Raw genomic sequence first — 26,425 nt, 5'->3', positions numbered from 1 at the left:
GAGAGTATCACTTTGATAGTACCCATATAACTTTTTACAATTTCAACGCATTCTGAAAGACAATTACATTTGTAAATAAAACATTACTTTCTTGAGATAACTTATACTGAAAACTATGAAGGTATAACGGATTGAATGTCAAATCACACAAATGAATTATTAGTGGCAGTGGGAATTCATGTGACTGTCGCTGTTAAGCTTTCTTCAAAATGTGTTTCGCCTACTTCATACATTTTTTCTATTTTATCTACCAGAAAGGATGTTATTGAAATTACATGCGACCATATTATTTAATAGCTCAGATTCTATGTATCCATCGCCTTATTTTGTCTTCTTCTTTGCGCAAAAAAGACAAGAACAGAAAAATGTTCTAGTAAATAATTCCTAAACTAATGCTATAGTCATGTTTATTGCATTGTATACTGGTTATATTAATACAACCACTATACTTGCTTCTAAACAAAAACAAAGCGCATTTATATCTGATCGTAATCTTGCTTGCTTTCCTTGCCAAAGCTAGATGTATTCTGTCCACCAGCAGCTGTCTGATGCTACTATGTGGAACATGTCACTAGAACAACCATTTCTACAATTAAACTACTATGCGAATTGTCACAAATAGAAGAACCACTAACACAATCTCACATACAATTGTACTACCGCTTTCAATGGCAAAGGTTTGCCGCAACTGAATGGAACAATTTCTCCATGACATTATGCTATTGGTACATGGATGGAAAATGTGACTTATCGATTTGGAAGCGTGCCTCTTTCAACCCTTTCCAACACAGACACTTATATGACCCTTGCGAATTGTGGCAAGTTCCCTTGTTCTCACATTCAGTCGCAGCACATTCATGGCCCCTACTACTCTATTACTGTTGTTGCTACTACTACTGCTAATACTACTACTATACTGGCTTCAAAATACGTATTAACTGCTTTAGCTAGAAACCTAATATCACTTACTTTAATTGCTGTACAAACTGTATCCTCCGACATTATTTTGATACGACTGAAGAAAATGTCACTACGCCTGATGAAACTACTAGTCCAATATACTACTCTGTGCACAATTAACATTAGATCAATCAACAACCCTCTGTGAAAAATTAACATCAGATTAATCAACAACACATACTCAGTGCACTATTAACGTTATATTAATGAACAACACATACTCTGTGTACAGCTAAAATTGGATTAATCACCAACACATACTCAGTGCATTATTAACGTTATATTAATCAACAACACATACTCAGTGCACATTAACGTTATATTAATCAACAACACATACTCAGTGCACATTAACGTTATATTAATCAACAACACATACTCAGTGCACATTAACGTTATATTAATCAACAACACATACTCAGTGCACATTAACGTTATATTAATCATCAACACATACTCAGTGCACATTAACGTTATATTAATCAACAACACATACTCAGTGCACATTAACGTTATATTAATCAACAACACATACTCAGTGCACTATTAACGTTATATTAATCAACAACACATACTCAGTGCACATTAACGTTATATTAATCAACAACACATACTCAGTGCACATTAACGTTATATTAATCAACAACACATACTCAGTGCACTATTAACGTTATATTAATCACCAACACATACCCAGTGCACTATTAACGTTATATTAATCACCAACACATACTCAGTGCACTATTAACGTTATATTAATCATCAACACATACTCAGTGCACTGTTAACGTTATATTAATCACCAACACATACTCAGTGCACTATTAACGTTATATTAATCACCAACACATACCCAGTGCACTATTAACGTTATATTAATCACCAACACATACCCAGTGCACTATTAACGTTATATTAATCATTAACACATACCCAGTGCACTATTAACGTTATATTAATCATCAACACATGCCCAGTGCACTATTAACGTTATATTAATCAACAACACATACCAGTGCACTATTAACGTTATATTAATCAACAACACATACTCAGTGCACATTAACGTTATATTAATCAACAACACATACTCAGTGCACATTAACGTTATATTAATCAACAACACATACTCAGTGCACATTAACGTTATATTAATCAACAACACATACTCAGTGCACATTAACGTTATATTAATCAACAACACATACTCAGTGCACATTAACGTTATATTAATCATCAACACATACTCAGTGCACATTAACGTTATATTAATCAACAACACATACTCAGTGCACTATTAACGTTATATTAATCAACAACACATACTCAGTGCACATTAACGTTATATTAATCAACAACACATACTCAGTGCACATTAACGTTATATTAATCACCAACACATACTCAGTGCACTATTAACGTTATATTAATCACCAACACATACCCAGTGCACTATTAACGTTATATTAATCATCAACACATACCCAGTGCACTATTAACGTTATATTAATCATCAACACATACCCAGTGCACTATTAACGTTATATTAATCAACAACACATACTCAGTGCACTATTAACGTTATATTAATCACCAACACATACTCAGTGCACTGTTAACGTTATATTAATCAACAACACATATTATGTGTACAACCAACACTAATAATCAACAACACATACTCTGAGCACAATTAACGTTGGATTAAAACAAGTGCACATATAGTTGTATTTCACTTTTCACTGACAAAAACCTGTTTGCCTTTGCTATTTGCAACGACTGGCCCACTTCATTTTAATACTAGTGAAAGGGTAGTGTGACTTACCAAGTTGGCAGTCTGTCCCCGCCCAACCCTCTCGACATAGACACATGTACGACCCTTGTGTATTGAAGCAAGTTCCATTGTTCTGACATCCAATCTGAGCACATTCATTTACATCTAAAACATAAATAAAACCCAATTAAACTTCACAGTGCTATATGTACTTCATGAGATGATTTGTTTACTAAAAACGGGAAGGTAAACGCTTGAATTTTGAATAAAAGAGATGAATAACTAGTGGCATTCAGCAGTCCATCGGAGGTAAGCGATGTTTGTAGTGTTTGTCATACCTTGCAAGTTTGCTTTATTATTTCCTACAGAACGGATATTACATATTTGCATTTTACCATAAAATTTATCCCCCAGTTTCTCCATCGAACTAGTTATAATTTTTTTCATCGGTTAACATATACAAAAGAAAAAGTTGTTATGTTTAACGGTATTATACATTTACTGTGATTGCTGTTGTTATTACTGCTAATACGTGCACTAGATTTGTTTCTAACTACATACAGACTGTCTTACATCTGACCGCGATGGTATGCACCTCTTTCTGCATCATCATTTTCATATTACTACATAGAAAATGTGAACGCTATCATTCCCACAATTGCAAAGAAGCTACGGTGCATTGCCAAAGTTGAATAACCATTAATAGACTCTCCAAGTTGGCAGTGTATGCGCTCTCGTCCATCTCGGCAAAGACACTTGTACGACCCTTGTGTATTGAGGCAAGTTCCATTGTTTTCACATTTAGTCTCAGCACATTCATTCATATCTAAAAGCGAAATGAAAATAAATTGCTGACTTAACGGAAACTGTGGAGGGATAAACGTGTGAATGTTGAATAACAGAACGGAAGGGGTGTTTACACTGTGGTCGGATAAGGCGATGTTCGAAGTGTTAGTCTTATACGCTATTTCCTTCCAGAAACACAGGTAGAAGATTGACATCTAGCCAGTGTATATATCTAGGCATTTATCTCCATCAAACCGGCAGCTATAATCTTCTTAATAGACGAAAAAGAATGATATTCGCATCATTACCTCTACCAATATGACGGTTGCTGTGAATACTCCTGCTCGTCCTCTACTATTATTACTGCTGCGGATGCTGCTACTATTACAACAAGAATTGCTACTATTATTATACTGACTTCTAAATGCATACTAACTGCCTTACATCAAAACGTAATACAGCTTACTTTCTTTGCCGACGCTGTACGAACTGTATTCTCCTGCAGCATTTTGATACAAATGGTACATGGAAAATGCCACTACTCTTACGAATCTATTGTCATAAACTAAGTAACAGAAAGAAGTAAAACCATACAGTTTTGTAAAACTTAAAAAATATTTTATTTTTTTGGTTCGAGTCTCGAGTTCCGCTTACGTGGGTGTTATGAATATTAGATTTAATTTATATTTGATTTTGATGTAATGTGTGTTTGATTTGATTTGATTGTTTTTGGGTTTCGGAATCTTTATATTTTCTTTACATGTCAATGTAATATAATTTTGTCTACTAGGAATGTGATATTTTCCAGAAATTTCCATTAATGCCTAATAATAGAAACACTGTTTCAATTTTTGACTTAGTTCCTGGCCTTGATTGAGGGTCAAGTAAACAATTTTTATTCTCGGAGTAACATGATTGGTTCTTATCAATGCATACAGGGACTACGTGATTTTTATATGTAAATATGCTTACATGAGCCTCTATTTCGCAATTAGGCATTTCCAAAATTGCCAAATACTTATTATTAATAGTAATGTTGAGAGAGAGAGAGAGAGAGAGAGAGAGAGAGAGAGAGAGAGAGAGGAGAGAGAGAGAGAGATCTGAGAGTTTTGGGGCTTTTAAACCTTGATATCAAGTTGTTTTCTTCTGTTGTGACCAGTTTTGAGTTTTTTATTTTTATTTTAATTTTTCGGATTCTAAATGATTCATTTCTTTCTCCGGAAATATTTTGTGCTCATGCATAATTCTTGAACGAAGACATTTCTTACAAATTTAATTTGGATTTCCAAAACCTAAGGATTATTTATTGTGTTTCTACAAGGAACTGTGTACAACAACATTCAACATCATACGTAATCGATTTCCATCTTGGATTCTTTGTCGAGACTCGAACTTGGAATCATTAGAACATTTCAATATTAGGTTTTCTAAAATTTTATTCATGGATTATTCCTGGACTAATTTTGAATTTGATTCTTAAAACCGTAAGTTCTTATTTGTTTTCATTTTACAGTATTTGTCCAAGGAAATAAATTATTTGTTAATTTTTTTAAAGCTTGTTGTTTTCACTCTTTCTTGTGTTACTGTTTTCTCGAGCCTAAACACGTAACACGAGATGGATATGTGAGAAAGCTTGACATCTCACCTCTGTCTGCGTGGGTTCGAGTCTCGGATTCGAATAATATGGGTATGTGAGAAAGTTTACCAGTAGCTTCTCCTGGGTCTATGGTTCTTTGTGGGTTTTTCTGGTTTCTTCCCCCACCATTAATAATGCCCGCCATGTATAGCCTATCCTGTGCTGAAGAATAGCGTTAAACCCTACAACAACAACATGAACAACAACTTCTAAAAAGGTATACACGTTTGAAAGGTGACGACTGAACATCAACAGGAAAGAAAGAAAAAAAAAAAAACAGAACCCTCATTAAACATTACAGGTACATATTCAGTGAAGTGTCAAATTAAGGGTGATGTTTTCTAATCGTGAGCTAGTACTTCCCAGGAGACACGAACAAATCGATTTTTGTTTTCAAGATCCAAGTAAACGTGTACAAGAAATCGACCATGACAACATTACTGGAGCACATAGGGTAGATCACATCAACCGAGTGTACATTATCAGTCTTGCAGAACATGTAGAACAATGAAACCATTATCGCTTTGTTTTTAAAGGAAATATATTTTTATTTTTTCATTTACACTTGTTGGTATGGATTCTTTCTGTTACTTAGTATAGGACCATAAAGTAGTAACAATAATACTGTATCATCTAAAACTAGTATGTGCACTAGTGAAACAGTAACAACCATCAACACACGAACACATCTGATTGCACTATGGCCTTCAATTTTGTTGTGCTGCAGCAGTTTTCAACCATTCAGCCTAAAATATATTGATACTTGTATGTTATACAAAGTGAATTGCTGAGTTGGCAACGTGCCTCCTCCCACCCCTCTCTATAAAGACACTTGTACGACCCTTGCAAGTTTAATTTTTCTCACACCCAGCCTCGACACATTCATTTAGATCTAAAAATAATTGAATTTGTCATATATATATATATATATATATATATATATATATATATATATATATATATATATATATATATATATATATATATATATACGTCTCTTGATAGCTATCCTGAAAGAATAGATGGTTTGGATCATTAATAGTGGCATTATAGTGCATGTGCGCGTTGGTTTAAAGCTGTGTTAAATACGATTGCCTTTCGTAGAATGGCTTTCAATTTGTTTCGAACATCATGAAGGTAAGATGAATAATAAATAGTGAACCTTCTTGGTGTATATCCACATAACGTTCGTCTACCAGTGCTATTTAGGTTGATCTTTATCTTCAACATAACAGGGGCCCCGAGTGGCCTAGCGGTCTAAAGCGCTCACCGTTAGAAGGCCCTAAAGCGATTTTGAACATATTTTTGCAGATACAGAATTTTTGTATTTGACAATATTCAAAGTGGTCGCAACTAAGTGATGGCGAAAACAATTAATAGACTGAAGTGGTCCAAAGTAACCTTTCTCTTAAATATAGAGAAATGCTGTTATTCAATATGATGACAGCAAAAACTACAGGGTGAAAAAGATTTCAAAACGTAAAGCAATTTAAAACTCTAAAGGGTACATTGTTATTGAAATGCACGTAACAACAACCATGCCCAACAAACTGACCTAGACGGAAACTGTGTACATTATATTAAACGCACTTGTGAAACTATGAGATTTCCGATCAAGCCTTGCGATGCTTGATTGTATCACACTGCCTACAACAGGTTTTATATGCAACAACAAAGAAGAGCATTTCGTGAGCTAGAACAAATAAACAGAAACTGCCTTACACTTCTGACATGGAAATTAATCTGTGATACAGAAATATTTCCAGACACCGTTATTTCTCCTTGCAACATTGACAACAACGACAAAACTGCTGCGATGCTTTGCTGAATCGGATTTGCATTGTTTCCAGATAGGATCAAATAGTTTACAAAATGAAAAAAGTGCAAGTTACTGCGACATATTAGGTCAACCCAATCTAACCGCTCTCATAAGTCACTTCATTTTTATGATCAGACTATTGAAAGTGAGGTGAATTCATCAAGGGGGGGGGGGGGGGGGCGGGTGCGCTGGTCTCGTTGGGTCGAAGATTCATTGTTGTCTTCTAAATTTCGATTCTGGAGCAAGTATAGAATATAATAAAGAATGCCTTCTTTTCCTACATAAATACCAGATATATTTCATCTTCTGGTACCAAATACTTTGTTTCACTTTGTTGTAATATTATGTTTTTGGTACTACACGATGAGTTATGTCCAGTATTAATGTACTAAAGGACAATATCCTCTATGAATTACAAGCGGCAGTGGCCATTCACGCGGTCGTTTGTAGAAAACCATGTTGAAAAGGTAAATTTACCATCGTAGATGTGTATCTTCATATCTTTCTTTGCAATTTTATTTTTAATCTTTCGTCTTCTTCTTCTTCTTCTTCTTCTTTTTCTTCTTCTTATTCCCAAACCATCACATGACTAATATGACTCGCCGAATTGGCATTACATACCAATACATGGCTAATGTGACTCGCCTAGCTGGCGTTTATATACAAGTACATGGCTAATATGATTCACAGAGCTGTCATTTATATCCTAGTACGTGACTAATATGACGCACCGAGCTGGAATCTAAATGTTAGCAATATACCTAATATAATTCACTGAGATGGCATTTATATTTCAATGCATACCTGATATAGTGTAAGCCACTGTTTGTTATTGTTTGTATGTTTTTAGCATTTTGGTGTTACATATTCAGTTCTGCGATGTCCATTGTCCATATGCATGTTGTTCTGTGGTACGCACGGTGAGGGAGTTGTGTGTGAATCGCTTGCATTGCACGTGTCTATTATACAACAGCCGATTACATTAAGTAAGTTACCTGTTAATATGTTTACTTATCAAACGACTATACGTGAGTCAACTTCAACTTCTAAGTGCAATATGTTACTCAATACTTTGCTAATGACTATTGCACACCAAAATACTACATGGCGCTCGTAAGTTTTTAATAATTACATTGTGATAGTTTTATAATAATTACGTGCCTTATCATTTTGAGCATTATCAGTGTGTGATAGATCCGTTTGCTTTTAATTATTTATTTATTTCATGTGTATATGTTGTAGGTTTTCTTCATCTTCACGGACTTCATCTTTCTAGACTTCATCTTCATGATCTTTATTGTCTTCATCTTCTTCATCTTCATGGTCTTCATTTAGTCATCTTAAAACTGATTAAAGTACAAGAACCCATGGAGACGTAGAGTTGTTATTTGTCCCAAATACCGATACACATATTACAATGGTTCCCCGACTTTGCAATTATATATTAGAAGCTGATACAAGCCACCATTTTGGCAACTATAAAATATTACATGGGTAATGAGACTGGCCAAGTTGGCATTACAAACTAATATATGACAGATATGACTCAACGAGTTGACCTTTAAATATTAGTACATGACTAATATGACTCACCGAGGTGGCATTTATATATTAGTAAAATGACTAATATGACTCACCAAACTGACAGTGTACTCCCTTCCATCCCTCTTGACATCGACACTCGTATGACCCTTGTGTATTGAGGCAAGTTCCATTGTTCTCACATCGAGTCCCATCACATTCATTTACATCTAACAAAATTGAAATTTTCTATAAAAATATAAGTTTCTTCATAGGAAACAAATTAAAAAAACCATTGAAATCTTTGTTTCCTTAGATAATGGACACAAGCAATTAATGGAAGGGGTCATGCATGCGGCCATGTTTAAATATCTTGGAAATCATAGCCCCTAGTATAATTGAAAGACATGAATGTATTTATTAAATATTTATATCTTATTTACTCTCTCTCTCTCTCTCTGAGGCTCTCTCTCGCCAAACCTATCCTTCATTTTAGCCCATCAACTTTGTTGTTTTGTTTTTTTTGTAACAAGAATAACGACAAACACTGCTTCTGGTAGCATCACTGATAAATCCGATTAGAATACTGCAGTTGTTGTTGATGCTACTACTACAAAATCTACTTCTATATCATTCTTAAACAATCACGATTACAACGCATCGCACTGATACTCGCTATTTTATTGTCTTGTCATTGCAGCTTGTAACACAAAACAACCCAGCACCGAGAAACTAGTACATCGAAAATATGCCTTGCAGTGCTGGCTGTGTGGTCCATCCCACCTCATTTGACATACACATGTATGACCCCCGTGTATTGAATCATATTCCGTTGTTGTCACATAGAGTGGGAGTACGTTTATTAACTTTTAAAATCATTTGAATTATTTCTCAATGAAAGACATCCCTCTTGAGAAAACGTGTATTGAAAAATGATTAAACGTTTCAAGTTTGAATGTGAACCAATAATGCATGAAAACATTCACACAATCGTCGAGTTAAAAAGAAAATGTTTTGTTGTCATCTAATTTGATATGTCATTCAATCTAGCTTTGAAAGGAAAACATACGATGTAAATTTGAAAGGAAAATATGCGATGTAATTTGTAGGATCTGCAAGTTATCCTTTTTTATATTAGACAATTAGTTTCAAGATATGTTAATAGCTAATAGTAGCCAATGATATCAACGTACGCAGTACTCTCTCTCTCTCTCTGTCTCTCTCTCTCTCTCTCTCTCTCTCTCTCTCTCTCTCTACATAGCAGATAAGCTAACGCTGCAGAGGGTGACGATGAATGGTATACAATAACATTATTGCCAAATATGAGAGAGACTTTGCGTTGCACATCACTGTTAAAATGGCTTGATGTCTTCCACAGAACACTACATGTGTATCATATCGGATTTGTCTAGGTAGGATTGTTATTACTCTATACAAGATCCTGCAGCATAATAACTGGAACAAAATAATTTATAAGCTCTTGTCTTTAAGGTAATACAAACTGGACAATTAAATATGAATGCAAGACGGTTTCAATGCTACCACATGGGCAAGAGGTCGAGTTGGTGGAAATTGAACTTGAAGATCAGAAAGAAGGGCCCTATAATCGTGACTCCGTATTCTGCGATTTATGCAAAAAGTCTTTACCATAAAAAAGAATGAGTATTCCGACTCCATCACAAAGATCAATTGACTGCATTAGAGTCGACGGCAATGAAGTCTATTTACTCCTTGAGAGTCTAGAGGCATAGGAATAACAAGTATTTACAAGCCTAAAAGTATGCTTGGAAGTAGAGGGAATATAAAGGGATATTTAGTTTTTCAAAACAACCAGGAGTATATTTATTAATTTTATACATATTCACAGGTTCATTTTTGTCCTTCTTGTGATAAGGTTTACCATCCAGATTCAACATAAAGAGATTGCAAAGAAACATATTTTGGTAGTCTAGCTATATTTTAGTATGTGCTGTTTCATGTTAAAGCTGCCTATGTATGCAAATTGTGAAACCATTCCACTTACTACCAAAATATACAAAACAAAGTCGGACATAGGAAACCTACCACTTTTATAACATTTCCTGCTTCAGAGCACATTGTTTTTTCTGTAACATTGCTAATCTGGACACATTTTTAAAAAATATTTTATAGTATCACATATATGAATTGTGCAATTATAATCTAAAGAAACGTACATGCGAAAGGTGTTGTATAATATAACTCAACGAAAGAGGTTAGTATTGCCACATCTGAGTTCAGCCATGGTATGAATTTGTTTATTTGTAAAGACTATAGCTTCAGTTTTCTCGGATTTAGATTCCTAAGATTATGTTTGGTATACATATCAAGATTTATTACCAGAACTGTTTTGCAATTATAAGAGGTGAATATCGATTTGAAGAATTATCGGAAAATAGTTTCTAAATGGAACTGTTTCCTTTACAAATGTTATTAAAATATATTAAAAGTTGTAATGGCTAAAAGACCGATCATGTGGTACACCCACATTAATATCTAATAGTCTTTAATAAAACCTCGGGGCCATAGGTGGCCAAGTGGTCTAAAGCGTTTGCCTTTACCGATCACTCACCGCGTACGTTCAAGTCTTGGGATCGGCAAATGTGGGTAGGAGAGAAAACTTGCCAGTAGCTTCTCTTGCGTCGGTGGTTCCTACAAGGGTTTTACCCAGCAGTTATAATAGTCAACACGTAAGCCTATCTTGCGCTGAGAAATAGCGCTGAGCCAAAAATATATAAACAGTGACATTAACCATTTTTCATTTCTACTAAATTAAGTTTGAAATCATCTCAGTAGGAGATCATATATATCCGACTGACATAATGTAACAAATATGACTCAATGCATAACTATTGAATGCATTAGAAAGGTTAGAAATATACTGTAATAACATTGTAATTTCTCGCCCCACAAAAGCACCCTGTCCCATTTTAACAAATGAAACCCGATAGAATGATTTGGAAGGAAATAAAAGTGGAACATCTAAAATATATTATGCCACAGTTGAAAACATGTCTGAATACACATCTCTCAAAATTCTTGCCAAGACAGCATAGCAATAATCATGGACTGATTAATGATGACTCTTTTATATATGCAAAGAAAATACATGAGCACGTTTCCAACAAGCAGGAAAAGTTCTTCCCTGTGTAGCGATTGCATTGTACTGCAGTGTCTAAGAATAGTTCCAGCAACATCTTTAAAGATTAGATTACAAAATCGATCATAATCGAAGGCTTTAATGGCAGCAAAGCATTTACATTTATAATCATCTCGACATTGACTCTGAAATAGTTGTATAGAACAGCTTGTGTTATTAACGTATAATAGTAAAGAAACTCATTTCTTTCAATTGGTATTTAATACATCATCATACACTATAACCGTTTGATCATTTTCATCAAACGGTTATACCAGCAATAAAACCAGAAGGTCTAGCATCCTTGATAAGGATACGGGTAAGTTCCACAAAGTGTTTTGGGGTTGTTCTTGGTGGCTTTATCCAATAAAATTAGTATCTCTTCCGCTATTTTACATATTTCATGCTTAATTCCGTATTGAATTATATTTGTTCCAGTCTGGTTACCCAACTATCTACATGGCTGGTGCTTTGTTCGCAGTTAACCTCTGTACAGCCTCTCACAGAGCGAAGTCGAATCATGGTTGGACATTTTCATCTTCCTTAATTTGTTCTCTTCTCTTTCATTATAAATACCATCACACATTACTAGTAATAGTACTTCTGCAGCTATTACTACTAATATCACTACTACTACTAGAACAACTACTACTAATACTGTTACTACTACTGTTTTTGAGACTATTGTTTGCTTTTGTTGTTCTCGCTATTAATACGACACCTACTATTATTAACAGACGCACTACTTCAAATGCCAGTTCCCACAGCGCTACTAATTATACTACTGCAAACACTGAGATACTAGTACATGGAAAATGTAACTTACCGAGTTCGCATTGTGTCCCCTCCCATCCCTCTTGACACAGACACTTGTATGACCCTTGACACAGACATTTGTATGACCCTTGACACAGACACTTGTATGACCCTTGACACAGACATTTGTATGACCCTTGACACAGACACTTGTATGACCCTTGACACAGACATTTGTATGACCCTTGACACAGACACTTGTATGACCCTTGACACAGACACTTGTATGACCCTTGACACAGACACTTGTATGACCCTTGACACAGACACTTGTATGACCCTTGACACAGACACTTGTATGACCCTTGACACAGACATTTGTATGACCCTTGACACAGACATTTGTATGACCCTTGACACAGACACTTGTATGACCCTTGAGTAATAAAGCAAGTTCCGTTGTTCTTGCATCTAGTCTCCACGCATTCATCTATATCTAAAACCGATAGAATGTCTCAGTTATAGACGAAAGACTGCATGTGATATTTATTGAAATCTTTGAGAGGTGTAAAAATATTATTGGAACGTTATGATCTTGTGCTTGTCAATTTACAGAACATTAATTCATAACTCTCAGTCATTATTGGTTTCCTTTCTTGTTTTCGAGAGAAAATAGGATTCAAAAAATGTACACCAGATGCAATTCCATTTGTTCTACCAACTTATGCTGAATCGTATTGCTGATGGTAGCGTTTATAATGTCATTATTATTAATTATTATTATTGTTGTTAGCTATGTTGTCGCTTTTCCCAGTAAAATTGCAGTTCATGTAGCTACGTTTACTTGCTCTTCTTGTCCCCCGTATTCAGCATTTGACTTGTAAGGAGCTCACACTCTAGCAGGCTGTTAAACATGTTCAAATATTGTTCCAATTCTAATACTGGTATTCATCCTGATTTCTTTGAGCGTATATCCCTTTAGCAGATGGCAAGAGATGACCTTATTGCTCTTTGCAAAATATGTAGATTTGTATTTTTTATTTATGCAGTAGTGAAAAACAAATGTGTACTCCATATAATAATTTGGATGGACACACGGTCTGGTGTTAAGTTACAAAAAACAACAACGCGTGAAGGACATGTATCTTTGCAAATCAAAACAAGATTTACGTATCTGTATTGGTGAGGTGTGGTTGCTTTCTATTTCTTACCCAAACATTAGAGAACGCTAGCCCATGAATTATATGAAACAAATATTGTTATGTTTTGTAAGAGAATAGTATCTTAGCATTGATTTGAATCAGAGTGGATACATGAGAGCTGATTTACTAAGTCACTTGTAGTATCATATACTTTCCTGAGTCCTCAATATATTGTCTCCTATATCCTTCCAAGTCACATACCAGTGTCACAGTTGTGTCCTGTGAAGCCCGAGTAGCACGTGCAGTCGTAGGATCCATTCATATTAGTACAGCGTCCATTCCTACACGGGCCCATGGTACATTCATTTACATCTAATATTAAAACAATTGGAGTTAGTTCATTTTTCAGGTTATTTTGAAATCTATTTCAACAAGCTATCAAACAAATTTCTTAGGTATCGGCAATGACTAACATAACAACCCGTTTAATTTAAATTTATAAGTTTTGTTGATTGTTAAGGGATATTGGTAATGTACATTTCAGTCTATGAGTGTGTGGGATTGTTCACTAATTATAAAGAACTGGCTGAAAACTATGGTATTAGCGATGTCCCATTTCTTTCAGTTAAGTATCATGCACCATTTAGCACTGAGTGTGTGAAACAAATAACATAATAATAAATGCATACCTTTTTGCCCTCTCATTTTGTTGCTGCGTGCAGCAATATGGAATCTGTATACACCAAAATGAAATGGCATTGACACATGAATTGTCCATTTATTGGCAAGGAGAAGTCGATTTGGTATGTAACTTGGAGAAATTGAACATAGGCTGTTTTACTGCACTTGCTGTTTGTAAACAAAATGGATTCGAGTTTGTCCCGAGTAAGCCTGAATACAGTTTTTAACAGCGGTTCGAAAGCCTCTATTGGCCATAAGCAGTAGTTTATGATAAAGACAATAACACAATACTCCCCGTATTTCGCTAATAATAGTAGCGATACAATTTTAGTCCCAAACATTATGACGATCCCCAAAATGAAGAGTCTGGAGTATTCGTTTTCTCTGTTCACGTGTTTCTTTGTACGTGCTAAATTATCTATTGTACCATAATCGGTAAAACAGTGTTCTAACGTTTTTAATTATCGAATCATGAGTTTAAGTCTCCAACAACTTTCTTGGTATCATAATAATAATGGGTTCAAGGCAAATTGTACCAAATCTAAGACTTATGATAAGACGATTGCATGTATGTATGTATCTATTTATGCGTGGTATGTATGTATGTATGTATGTATGTATTGCATGACATGGCATGGCATATTATCTTTGCCCTTGATGGCTTTATCCAAATAGACTCAGTATATCCTGGGCGATTTTGCATATTTCATGCTTAATTCCGAATTGATTTATATTTGTTCCAGTTTGGTTCCCCAGGTATCTACATGGCTGGTGCTTTGTTTCCAGTTAACCTCTATCCATTCTCTCGTAGAATGGAGTCGAATCATGCTTGGACATATTCATCTGCCTTATTTTTTTTTCTCTTTTCTTTCATACAACAAAATTCTAAAGAGCATCACAAAGTAATTACTAGTACCAAAACTTCAGCATCTAGTATTACTCCTACTACCATTAATACTAATAATTTTACTACGAAGATAACTCCTACTAGTAATACTGTTACTTCTACTAATTTTGGGAGTACTGTTGCAACTGTTGTTCTCGCTATTAATACCACACTTAATACTATTAACAGATGCAGTGCTTCAAAATACCTGTTCCCACAACGCTACTAATTAGAGTACTGCAAACACTGGGATACTAGTACATAGAAAATGTAACTTACCGAGTTCGCATTGTGTCCCCTCCCATCCCTCTTGACACAGACATTTGTATGACCCTTGAGTATTGAGGCAAGTTCCGTTGTTCTTGCATACAGTCATAACGCATTCATCTATATCTAAAACCAATATAATTTCTCATTACGTATAGAAAGTCTAGATGTAATATTTATTAAAATCTTTGAGAGATTTAAAGATATTATTGGAACTTTATGATCTTGTGCTTGTCAGTTTCCAGAGCATTAAAATCATAACTCTGTCCTTGTTGGATTGTTTTCTTGTTTTCGGGAGGAAATATGTTTCAACAAATTATATCAGATGCAAGTCCATTTTTACTACCATCTAATTCCCAATCGTTTTGATGATTGTAGCGTTATTATTATCAAAAGTATTAGTTATTATAATTATTATTATTTTTGGTATTATTATTATTATTTCACCGTTAACATCTTATCGTTTCAATTTCAACTATTTGGTTTTGATATCGCTGGTCGATAAGAGACATTTTATAAATTTTTAAACGATTATACAAATAACATTTTGTATGGCGTAAAATAGCATAACAGTGCTGGTGTGCCATCAAAATACAATCGATAAATCAATCAATCAATCAATCAATCATTATTAGTATCATTGACTTTGTTGTTGCTCTTCCTAATACAATTGCAGCTCATTTAGATACGTTTACATGCTCTTCTTCTCCCCCTTGTTCTGCATTTAGACTTGTAAGGAGCACGCACTCTAGCAGGCTGTTAAAAATGTTCAAATGTTCTTCCACTTCTAATGTTGGTGTTCACCCTGACTGCCACGACCATACACCATTTTAGCAGATGCCAAGAAAACATTTTTTTGTTCTTTGTAAAGTATGTAGATCTGGATTTTTTTATCTATTCAGTAGTGAAACATAAATGTGTACTCCATATAATAACCTGGATGGACACACTGTCTGATGTTAAATTACGAACAAACTCGTGAAGGACATGTACCTTTGAAAACCAGAACCAGATTTACGTATCTGAATTGGTGAGGTGTGGGTGCTTTTTATTTCTCACCCAAACATTAGAGAACGCTAGTCCATGGATTATATGAAACAAATATTGTTATGTTTTGTAAGAGAATGATATCTTAGCATTGATTTGAATCAGAGTGGATACATGAGAGCTGATTTACTAAGTCACTTGTAGTATCATATACTTTCCTGAGTCCTCAATATATTTTCTCCTATATCCTTCCAAGTCACATACCAGTGTCACAGTTGTGTCCTGTGAAGCCCGAGTAGCACGTACAGTCGTAGGATCCATTCGTATTAGTACAGCGTCCATTCCTACACGGGCCCATGGTACATTCATTTACATCTAATATTAAAACAATTGGAGTTAGTTCATTTTTCAGGTTATTTTGAAATCTATTTCAACAAGCTATCAAACAAATTTCTTAGCTATCGGTAATGGCTAACATAACAACCATATTAATTTAAATTTATAAGTTTTGTTTATTGTTAAGGACTATTGGTAATGTACATTTCAGTCTATGAGTGTGTGGGATTGTTCACTAATTGTAAAGAAATGGCTGAAAACTATGGTATTAGCGATGTCCCATTTCTTTCAGCTAAGTGTCCTACGCCATTTGACATTGATTGTGTGAAATATCAACTTATAATAATAATTCCATACCTTTCTGCCCACTGATTTTCTTCCTGTGTACAGAAATATGGAGTCTGTATGTAGCGAAAATGAAATGTCACTGACACTTATGAATGGTCCATTTCTTGGTAAGGAGAAGTGGATTTTGTATAAATTGGAGAAACTGATTAGAGGCTGTTTTTCTGCACTTGCTTTATGTAAATAAAATATATTCTAGTTTGTTCTGAAGAAGTTGGATTGTGGTTTCTAAAAGAGGTTTGAAGGCCTCTATTGGCCATAAGCAGTAATTCGTGATAAAGGCAATAAAATATTCTCCGCGTATTTCGTTAATATTGGTAACGATACAATTTTAGTCCCAAACATTATGACGATCCCCAAAATGAAGAGTCTGGAATATTCGTTTTCTCTGTTCACATGTTTCTTTGTACATGCTGAATTATCTATTGTACCACACCTGGCAATACAGTGTTCTAACGTTTTTATTATTGAATCATGAGATTAAGATTGCAACAACTTTCTTGGTATCATAATAATGAGTTCAAGGCAAAGTGTACGTATGTATGTATGTATGCATGTATGTATGTATGTATGTATGTATGTATGGCAAGGTATGGCATCTTTGCGCTTAATGGTTTTATCCAAATAAACTCAGTATCTCTTGGGCGATTTTACATGTTAAATAATTCCGTATTGATTTATATTTGTTCCAGTCTGGTTCCCCAGCTATCTACATGACTGGTGTTTTGTTCGCAGTTACCCCCTGTACAGCCTTCCGTAAAGTGCAGTGGAATCATGGTTGGACATATTCATCTTCCTCATTTTTTCTCTTCTCTTTCATACAACAAATTATAAACAGTATCACATAGTAATTGTATAAATACTTCTGCAATCTATTATTACTGCTACTATTACCCCCAATACTACTAATGTTACTGCGAAGATAACTCCTACTACTAATACTGTTACTACTGCTATTTTTGGGAGTACTGTTGCTACTGTTGTTCTCGCTATTAATACCACACTTAATAATATTAACAGATGCAGTACTTCAAACACCTGTTCCCACAATGTTACTAATTATAGTACTGCAAACACTGGGATACTAGTACATAGAAAATGTAACTTACCGAGTTCGCATTGTGTCCCCTCCCATTCCTCTTGACACAGACATTTGTATGACCCTTGAGTATTGAGGCAAGTTCCGTTGTTCTTGCATACAGTCATAATGCATTCATCTATATCTAAAACCAATATAATTTCTCATTACATACAGAAAGTCTAGATGTAATATTTATTAAAATCTTTGAGAGATGTAAATATATTATTGGAACTTTATGATCTTGTGCTTGTCAGTTTCCAGAGCATTAAAATCATAACTCTGTCCTTGTTGGATTGTTTTCTTGTTTTCGAGAGGAAATATGTTTCAACAAATTATATCAGATGCAAGTCCATTTTTACTACCATCTAATTCCCAATCGATTTGATGATTGTAGCGTTATTATTATCAAACTTATTATTTATTATAATTATTATTATATTTGGTATTATTAACATTATTATTATTATTTCACCGTTAACATCTTATCGTTTCAATTTCAACTATTTGGTTTTGTTATCGCTGGTCGATAAAGACATTTTATAATTTTTAAACGATTATACAAATAACATTTTGTATGGCGTAAAATAGCCTAACAGTGCTGGTGTGCCATCAAAATACAATCAATCAATCAATCAATCAATCAATCATTATTAGTATCATTGACTTTGTTGTTGCTCTTCCTAATACAATTGCAGCTCGTTTAGATACGTTTATTTGCTCTTCTTCTCCCCCTTGTTCTGCATTTAAACTTGTAAGGAGCACGCACTCTAGCAGGCTGTTAAAAATGTTCAAATGTTCTTCCACTTCTAATGTTGGTGTTCACCCTGACTGCCACGACCATACACCATTTTAGCAGATGCCAAGAAAACATTTTTTTGTTCTTTGTAAAGTATGTAGATCTGGATTTTTTTATCTATTCAGTAGTGAAACATAAATGTGTACTCCATATAATAACCTGGATGGACACACTGTCTGATGTTAAATTACGAACAAACTCGTGAAGGACATGTACCTTTGAAAACCAGAACCAGATTTACGTATCTGAATTGGTGAGGTGTGGGTGATTTTTATTTCTCATCCAAACATTAGAGAACGCTAGTCCATGGATTATATGAAACAAATATTGTTATGTTTTGTAAGAGAATGATATCTTAGCATTGATTTGAATCAGAGTGGATACATGAGAGCTGATTTACTAAGTCACTTGTAGTATCATATACTTTCCTGAGTCCTCAATATATTTTCTCCTATATCCTTCCAAGTCACATACCAGTGTCACAGTTGTGTCCTGTGAAGCCCGAGTAGCACGTGCAGTCGTAGGATCCATTCATATTAGTACAGCGTCCATTCCTACACGGGCCCATGGTACATTCATTTACATCTAATATTAAAACAATTGGAGTTAGTTCATTTTTCAGGTTATTTTGAAATCTATTTCAACAAGCTATCAAACAAATTTCTTAGCTATCGGTAATGGCTAACATAACAACCATATTAATTTAAATTTATAAGGTTTGTTTATTGTTAAGGACTATTGGTAATGTACATTTCAGTCTATGAGTGTGTGGGATTGTTCACTAATTGTAAAGAACTGGCTGAAAACTATGGTATTAGCGATGTCCCATTTCTTTCAGCTAAGTATCCTACACCATTTGACATTGATTGTGCGAAATATCAACTTATAATAATAATTCCATACCTTTCTGCCCACTGATTTTCTTCCTGTGTACAGAAATATGGAGTCTGTATGTAGCGAAAATGAAATGTCACTGACACTTATGAATGGTCCATTTCTTGGTAAGGAGAAGTGGATTTTGTATAAATTGGAGAAACTGATTAGAGGCTGTTTTTCTGCACTTGCTTTATGTAAATAAAATATATTCTAGTTTGTTCTGAAGAAGTTGGACTGTGGTTTCTAAAAGAGGTTTGAAGGCCTCTATTGGCCATAAGCAGTAATTTGTGATAAAGGCAATAAAATATTCTCCGCGTATTTCGTTAATATTGGTAACGATACAATTTTAGTCCCAAACATTATGACGATCCCCAAAATGAAGAGTCTGGAATATTCGTTTTCTCTGTTCACATGTTTCTTTGTACATGCTGAATTATCTATTGTACCACACCTGGCAATACAGTGTTCTAACGTTTTTATTACTGAATCATGAGATTAAGATTGCAACAACTTTCTTGGTATCATAATAATGAGTTCAAGGCAAAGTGTACGTATGTACGTATGTATGTATGTATGGCAAGGTATGGCATCTTTGCGCTTAATGGTTTTATCCAAATAAACTCAGTATCTCTTGGGCGATTTTACATGTTAAATAATTCCGTATTGATTTATATTTGTTCCAGTCTGGTTCCCCAGCTATCTACATGACTGGTGTTTTGTTCGCAGTTACCCCCTGTACAGCCTTCCGTAGAGCGCAGTGGAATCATGGTTGGACATGTTCATCTTCCTCATTTTTTCTCTTCTCTTTCATACAACAAATTATAAACAGTATCACATAGTAATTACTAGTATAAATACTTCTGCAATCTATTATTACTGCTACTATTACCCCCAATACTACTAATGTTACTGCGAAGATAACTCCTACTACTAATACTGTTACTACTACTATTTTTGGGAGTACTGTTGCTACTGTTGTTCTCGCTATTAATAACACACTTGATAATATTAACAGATGCAGTACTTCAAACACCTGTTCCCACAATGGTACTAATTATAGTACTGCAAACACTGGGATACTAGTACATAGAAAATGTAACTTACCGAGTTCGCATTGTGTCCCCTCCCATCCCTCTTGACACAGACATTTGTACGACCCTTGAGTATTGAAGCAAGTTCCGTTGTTCTTGCATACAGTCATAGCGCATTCACCTATATCTAAAAACAATATAATTTCTCATTAATAGTCGAAAGCCAAGACGTAATATTTATAAAAAAATCTTTGAGAGGTGTATAGATATTATTGGAACTTTATGATCTTGTGCTTGTCAGTTTCCAGAGCATTAAAATCATAACTCTGTCCTTGTTGGGTTGTTTTCTTGTTTTCGAGAGGAAATATGTTTCAACAAATTATATCAGATGCAAGTCCATTTTTACTACCATCTAATTCCCAATCGATTTGATGATTGTAGCGTTATTATTATCAAACTTATTAGTTATTATAATTATTATTATATTTGGTATTATTAACATTATTATTATTATTATTATTATTATTATTTCACCGTTAACATCTTATCGTTTCAATTTCAACTATTTGGTTTTGATATAGCTGGTCGATAAGAGACATTTTATAATTTTTAAACTATTATACAAATAACATTTTGTATGGCGTAAAATAGCATAACAGTGCTGGTGTGCCATTAAAATACAATCAGTCAATCAATCAATCAATCAATCAATCAATTATTATTATTATTATTATTATTATTATTATTGACTTTGTTGTTGCTCTTCCAAATAAAATTGCAGCTCGTTTAGATACGTTTATTTGCTCTTGTTCTCCCCCTTGTTCTGCATTTAGACTTGTAAGGAGCACGCACTCTAGCAGGCTGTTAAAAATGTTCAAATGTTCTTCCACTTCTAATGTTGGTGTTCACCCTGACTGCCACGACCATACAACATTTTAGTAGATGCCAAGAAAACATTTTTTTTTTGTTCTTTGTAAAGAATGTAGATCTAGATTTTTTTTATCTATTCAGTAGTGAAACATAAATGTGTACTCCATATAATAACCTGGATGGACACACGGTCTGATGTTAAATTACAAACAAACTCGTGAAGGACATGTACCTTTGCAAACCAGAACAAGATTTACGTATCAGTATTTGTGAGGTGTGGGTGCTTTTAATTTCTCATCCAAACATTAGAGGATGCTAGTCAATGAATTATATGAAACAAATATTGTTAAGTTTTGTAAGAGAATGATATCTTAGCATTGATGCGAATCAGAGTGGATAAATGAGAGCTGATTTACTAAGTACACTTGTCGTGTCATATACTTTCCGGAGTCCTTAATATATTTTCTCCTATATCCTTCCAAGTCACATACCAGTGTCACAGTTGTGTCCCGTGAAGCCCGAGAAGCAAGTGCACTTGTAGGATCCATTCATATTAGTACAGCGTCCATTCTTACACGGGCCGATGGTACATTCGTTCATATCTAATGTTAAAAGAATTTGAATAAATCATTGTTTCAGTTTTTTTTTAAATAAAAAAAAACATATCTTAACAAGCTATCAAACCAATCTCTTAGTTATCTGTAATGGCTAAGATAACAACCATTTTAATTAAAATTTATAAGGTTTGTTTATTGTTAAGGGCTATTGGTAATGCACATTTCAGTCTGTGGGGTGGATGGTACTCTAATTGTGAAGAAATGGCTGCAAATTATGGTATTAGCGATGTCCCATTTCTTTCAGTATAGTATCATGTACCATGTAGCACTGTTTATGTGAAATAAGAACTAATAATAATAATAATAATAATAATAATAATAATAATAAAATAATTCCATACGTTTCTGCCCACTGGTTTTATTGCTGTGTACAGCAATATGGAATCTGTATGTAGCGGAAATAAAATGTCACTTGACACTTATGAATGTTACGTTTATTGGCAAGGAGTAGTTGATTTTGTATAAAACGGAGAGAAATTGAATATGAGCTGTTTTTTCTGCACTTACTTTTGCAAATAAAAGATGGATTCTATTTTGTCCTGAAGAAGCTTGACTGTAGTTCCTAACAGTGGTTAGAAAGCCTCTATTGGCCATAAGCATCAGCTTATGATAAAGACAATAACACAATTCTCCCCGTATTTCGCTAATATTAGTAACGATACAATTTTAGTCCCAAACATTATGACGATCCCCAAAATGAAGAGTCTGGAATATTCGTTTTCTCTGTCCACATATTTCTTTGTACATGCTGAATTATCTATTGTACCACAACTGGCAAAACAGTGTTCTAACGTTTTTATTATTGAATCGTGAGATTAAGTCTCCAACAACTTTCTTGGTATCATAATAATGAGTTCAAGGTAAAGTGTACGAAATCTTAGACTTAATACTAACAAGATTGTATGTATGTATGCATGTATGTATGTATGTATGTATGTGTGTGTGTGTGTGTGTGGTTAGGTTTTTATTATATTTTTCTTCTTCTCATTACAACCTATTTCAATGTAGCATTGTATGTTGAACTTGCTTTTGTGCAAAATAGAGTTCATTTCTGCCTGACCCAAATTAACTTTTTATTTCATTCTGTGTGAACAACTAATATACAGCTAAATTATTATCTGTGTTGATGAGATTAAAATCAGAATTATTATTGATAAAAATAAATATGTTTTTTTAATGCTAAGTCTAGGATTTGAATTTCCTAAGTTAATTTTTCTTTAGTCCAGTTATGGTTTTTATTTTGCAAACGTTATGATCATTCTAGAAGGTTATTTTCAATTACGTAATAATGCTTTTAGAAAATGATAATTGTGACCTGAAGTCAAGTTGAGAACTTTATAATCTTGTAACTGAGAGGATATTTTCCCAGCTCTGCTTTAAGACCTATCACTTTTATTATATTATTGTATTATATGTTGTGTCCAGTATTTAACTGTTGTGCTGAAAAATTTATTTCCTACAAATTAGTGAATTCAAGTGATTATTTTCTCTGGAAGTACAAAAGGGCTCTGCTAAAATTCTTGGAAAGGGACATTCACTGGAACGTATAATGAATTCAAACCTAGAATAATATTACTGGAATTCAGCAAAAGACTATTGGCACTTCAACATTCTATAAGCTACCACAGACACATCATCGCCTTCAGTTTTGGGATTTGTTCTGGACTTCTCCTGAATTTTACTCAGGACTTTAAAATACTAGAACTTGTATCTGTAATTTATGGATTATTTTGGGATTGAATTCGCAATTTCGTAAGTTTTTTCTTCTCATTTTCAGTTTGCAATCTAAGGGGAAAATAATACTGGTTGACTTTCACAAAGTTTGTTGCCTTTCACCCTTTTCTGTTACTTATTTTACGAGCAAACACTCATAACAATATGCATGTAACTTCTGTTTGTAGATTAAAATTACTTCTTTTTGAAATCTCTTTTGAATCGATTTCTTTCAAATCATTATATATGTTTATGAAGAAAGAGCAAAATGTTAGCAATATGTTTTCAAAAATAATTGAGACGAATATGGTGAAGTTATTTCATCACATAGAGAAAACGAAACTCACCGAATTGACAGCGTTCCCCTTCCCACCCTGTTTTACAAAGACACCTGTAAGATCCAGTCGTACTGAGGCAAGTTCCATTGTTCAAACAGACGATCCCATCACATTCGTTCATATCTGAAATAAAGATAATCACCAGTGTTTTGTTTTCTTCACCGACATTTTGAGGAATGCTTATGGTCTCACGCAAATGATCTCAAAAAATGTAGTCATTATGTAACTGCAGACTGAAACATAAAGGGCAAAACTTGAAGTATCTTATTTAATTGTAATTGTCAGATTTCCAGGATGCATACAAAGGAAAAGATAACAATAAAAAAGAAGAAGAAGAAAAAGAAGGAAAAAAGAAAAAAGAAAACAGGTGTTGTGCAGTAGTTTAATGAAATAACAGCCTTTTGAAATGGTCTGCACTGAAAACATTGTACCAGACGTGCCTATATACACTTCACTGTAAAAATACCAAAGCGACCAACGTTATAGTTCACCAGTCAACAGTGTCACAATGTGATGGAGTGTAGATATGTCACAATGTGATGGAGTGTAGATATCAACTTCGGTATAAAACAAAACCTTAAAGGCTGCCAGAGTTATTCTACATTTTGTAACCCACTCAATAAAGGTTATGCAGTACTTATATGTGAATCAGGTTCTGATACTAGTGAGGAACAATATCAAAATTCCTTATCATCCCAGCCGTTTTGTTTGATGAGAAATAAGGATAGAAATCAAGCCCCTTAAGAGTGCGGATGTGCGCAACGTTCGAATATAGAAAAAACATACATAAAGTAAAAAGTGAAAAATGTTCACAATGATTTCAAAAACTTTTCTTTGGTTTTGTGAAAGTGAAGCTTTGCATGATCTGTTAGTTTGCAAGTTCTAAATCACATCCCCCTCCCCCCCCGACTGCAAACCAGCACATAACAACTAGTGAGAATAGTTTGATTTACCTGATTTTATACCTGTCTGCAATCATACAATTTCCTTAATAGTTTTGCATTTGCTGCTGTGCTATGTATCCTATTTAATTAGATAGAGATTTAATAAAACAGATATATATGCATACGAATTCTACCTGTTTTGAAGAGGTAATGAATTCCTCTACACATTAAGTGATACAAAATCATACAAGATCCACTTTTATTGCCGAAAATCGAGTAAACGTGAGCGACTGTTTAAAAATAGAAACACATCAGTTTATTTCTAGATGAGAAATATAAATTTACTTTTAGTCCCGTGTTGTGAGTAGGCTTAGGATCAGCGAATAGGTTTGTGACCAAAGATGCTGAGTCGTTATATCGAAACTTCCGTAAACAGTGATCTAAGATGTTACGTGTCTTGGCAAACGGCTTTCACATCACGTGACTAGTTTATTTTTAATGATCATCGGCATTGTGAATTTGACAAATGGGATTACAATTGCTGATTCTTTACATCATGTTCGTTATTTTATAAAACACTGTTCCAAATCTTTGCAACTGAAAACAACGCTTTTGCCCGATCTAGCTTACTACTAATCACGCCTCTCTGTCTGTCTGTCTCTGTCTGTCTGTCTGTCTGTCTCTCTCTCTCTCTCTCACACACACACACACACACACACACACACACAAACGCTTATCCGCCCGACATTCACACACTGTTATTGCCTAATGTGTAAAAATACAGATATATTTGTGAATTAGGTATTTCGGGCTCATGTTGTTCTTGAAGCTGATGTGAGGCAGGTACACCTCCCATTGTAACTTCACATTTTCTAGCCAGTGAAATGCCAATGTATGTCTAGGAAACAGAGCTAGCCACCAATAGTAATATACACGTCAAGGCAAGCCAAATATCCCATAAACCTCCCGGTTGTCAACTGTTTTGAACTGCGTCAAGCTGTTTGGTATATAGAGTTGTTCCAAATTCTTAAGCGGGGAAAAGGCTTGTGTCTGCACTGTGAGCATCACTTGGTATCAAAAATGACCTTCGGACATAAAAAATACACGTGACAATTTCTGGCTGGGGTATATAAGCTTATTTTGCTATGAGCCTTCATGGACTTTTC

The 26,425-nt window shown here is 34.4% G+C and overlaps 1 protein-coding gene across 20 annotated transcripts in view; it reads right to left on the bottom strand.

Moving 5' to 3' along the window:
• Window positions 1-26,425, bottom strand: part of LOC149799947 (uncharacterized) — a 120,508-nt gene that overhangs the window by 75,231 nt on the left and 18,852 nt on the right. For 13 of the 20 annotated variants that reach the window (XM_089959420.1, XM_089959419.1, XM_089959421.1 and 10 more), the window contains exons 4-15: window positions 24,385-24,498; window positions 22,199-22,309; window positions 20,911-21,024; window positions 19,405-19,515; window positions 18,163-18,276; window positions 16,637-16,747; window positions 15,398-15,511; window positions 13,813-13,923; window positions 12,851-12,905; window positions 12,480-12,538; window positions 8,613-8,726; window positions 2,786-2,899 (exon numbers count right to left, since the gene is read on the bottom strand). In XM_089959420.1, coding sequence (XP_089815546.1) covers window positions 2,786-2,899; window positions 8,613-8,726; window positions 12,480-12,538; window positions 12,851-12,905; window positions 13,813-13,923; window positions 15,398-15,511; window positions 16,637-16,747; window positions 18,163-18,276; window positions 19,405-19,515; window positions 20,911-21,024; window positions 22,199-22,309; window positions 24,385-24,498 — 1,242 coding nt within the window. The remainder of the gene's footprint in view (window positions 1-2,785; window positions 2,900-8,612; window positions 8,727-12,479; window positions 12,539-12,850; window positions 12,906-13,812; window positions 13,924-15,397; window positions 15,512-16,636; window positions 16,748-18,162; window positions 18,277-19,404; window positions 19,516-20,910; window positions 21,025-22,198; window positions 22,310-24,384; window positions 24,499-26,425) is intronic. The other 7 variants (XM_089959422.1, XM_089959437.1, XM_089959426.1 and 4 more) reach the window with 6 other exon arrangements.

The sequence above is a fragment of the Sinohyriopsis cumingii genome, chromosome 5, assembly GCF_028554795.1.
Source record: "Sinohyriopsis cumingii isolate HCF-2022 chromosome 5, ASM2855479v2, whole genome shotgun sequence".
NCBI classification, from domain to species: Eukaryota; Metazoa; Mollusca; class Bivalvia; order Unionida; family Unionidae; genus Sinohyriopsis; species Sinohyriopsis cumingii.
Note: the sequence above shows the minus strand (reverse complement) of the source record. Positions and strands in the feature narration are given on the sequence as shown.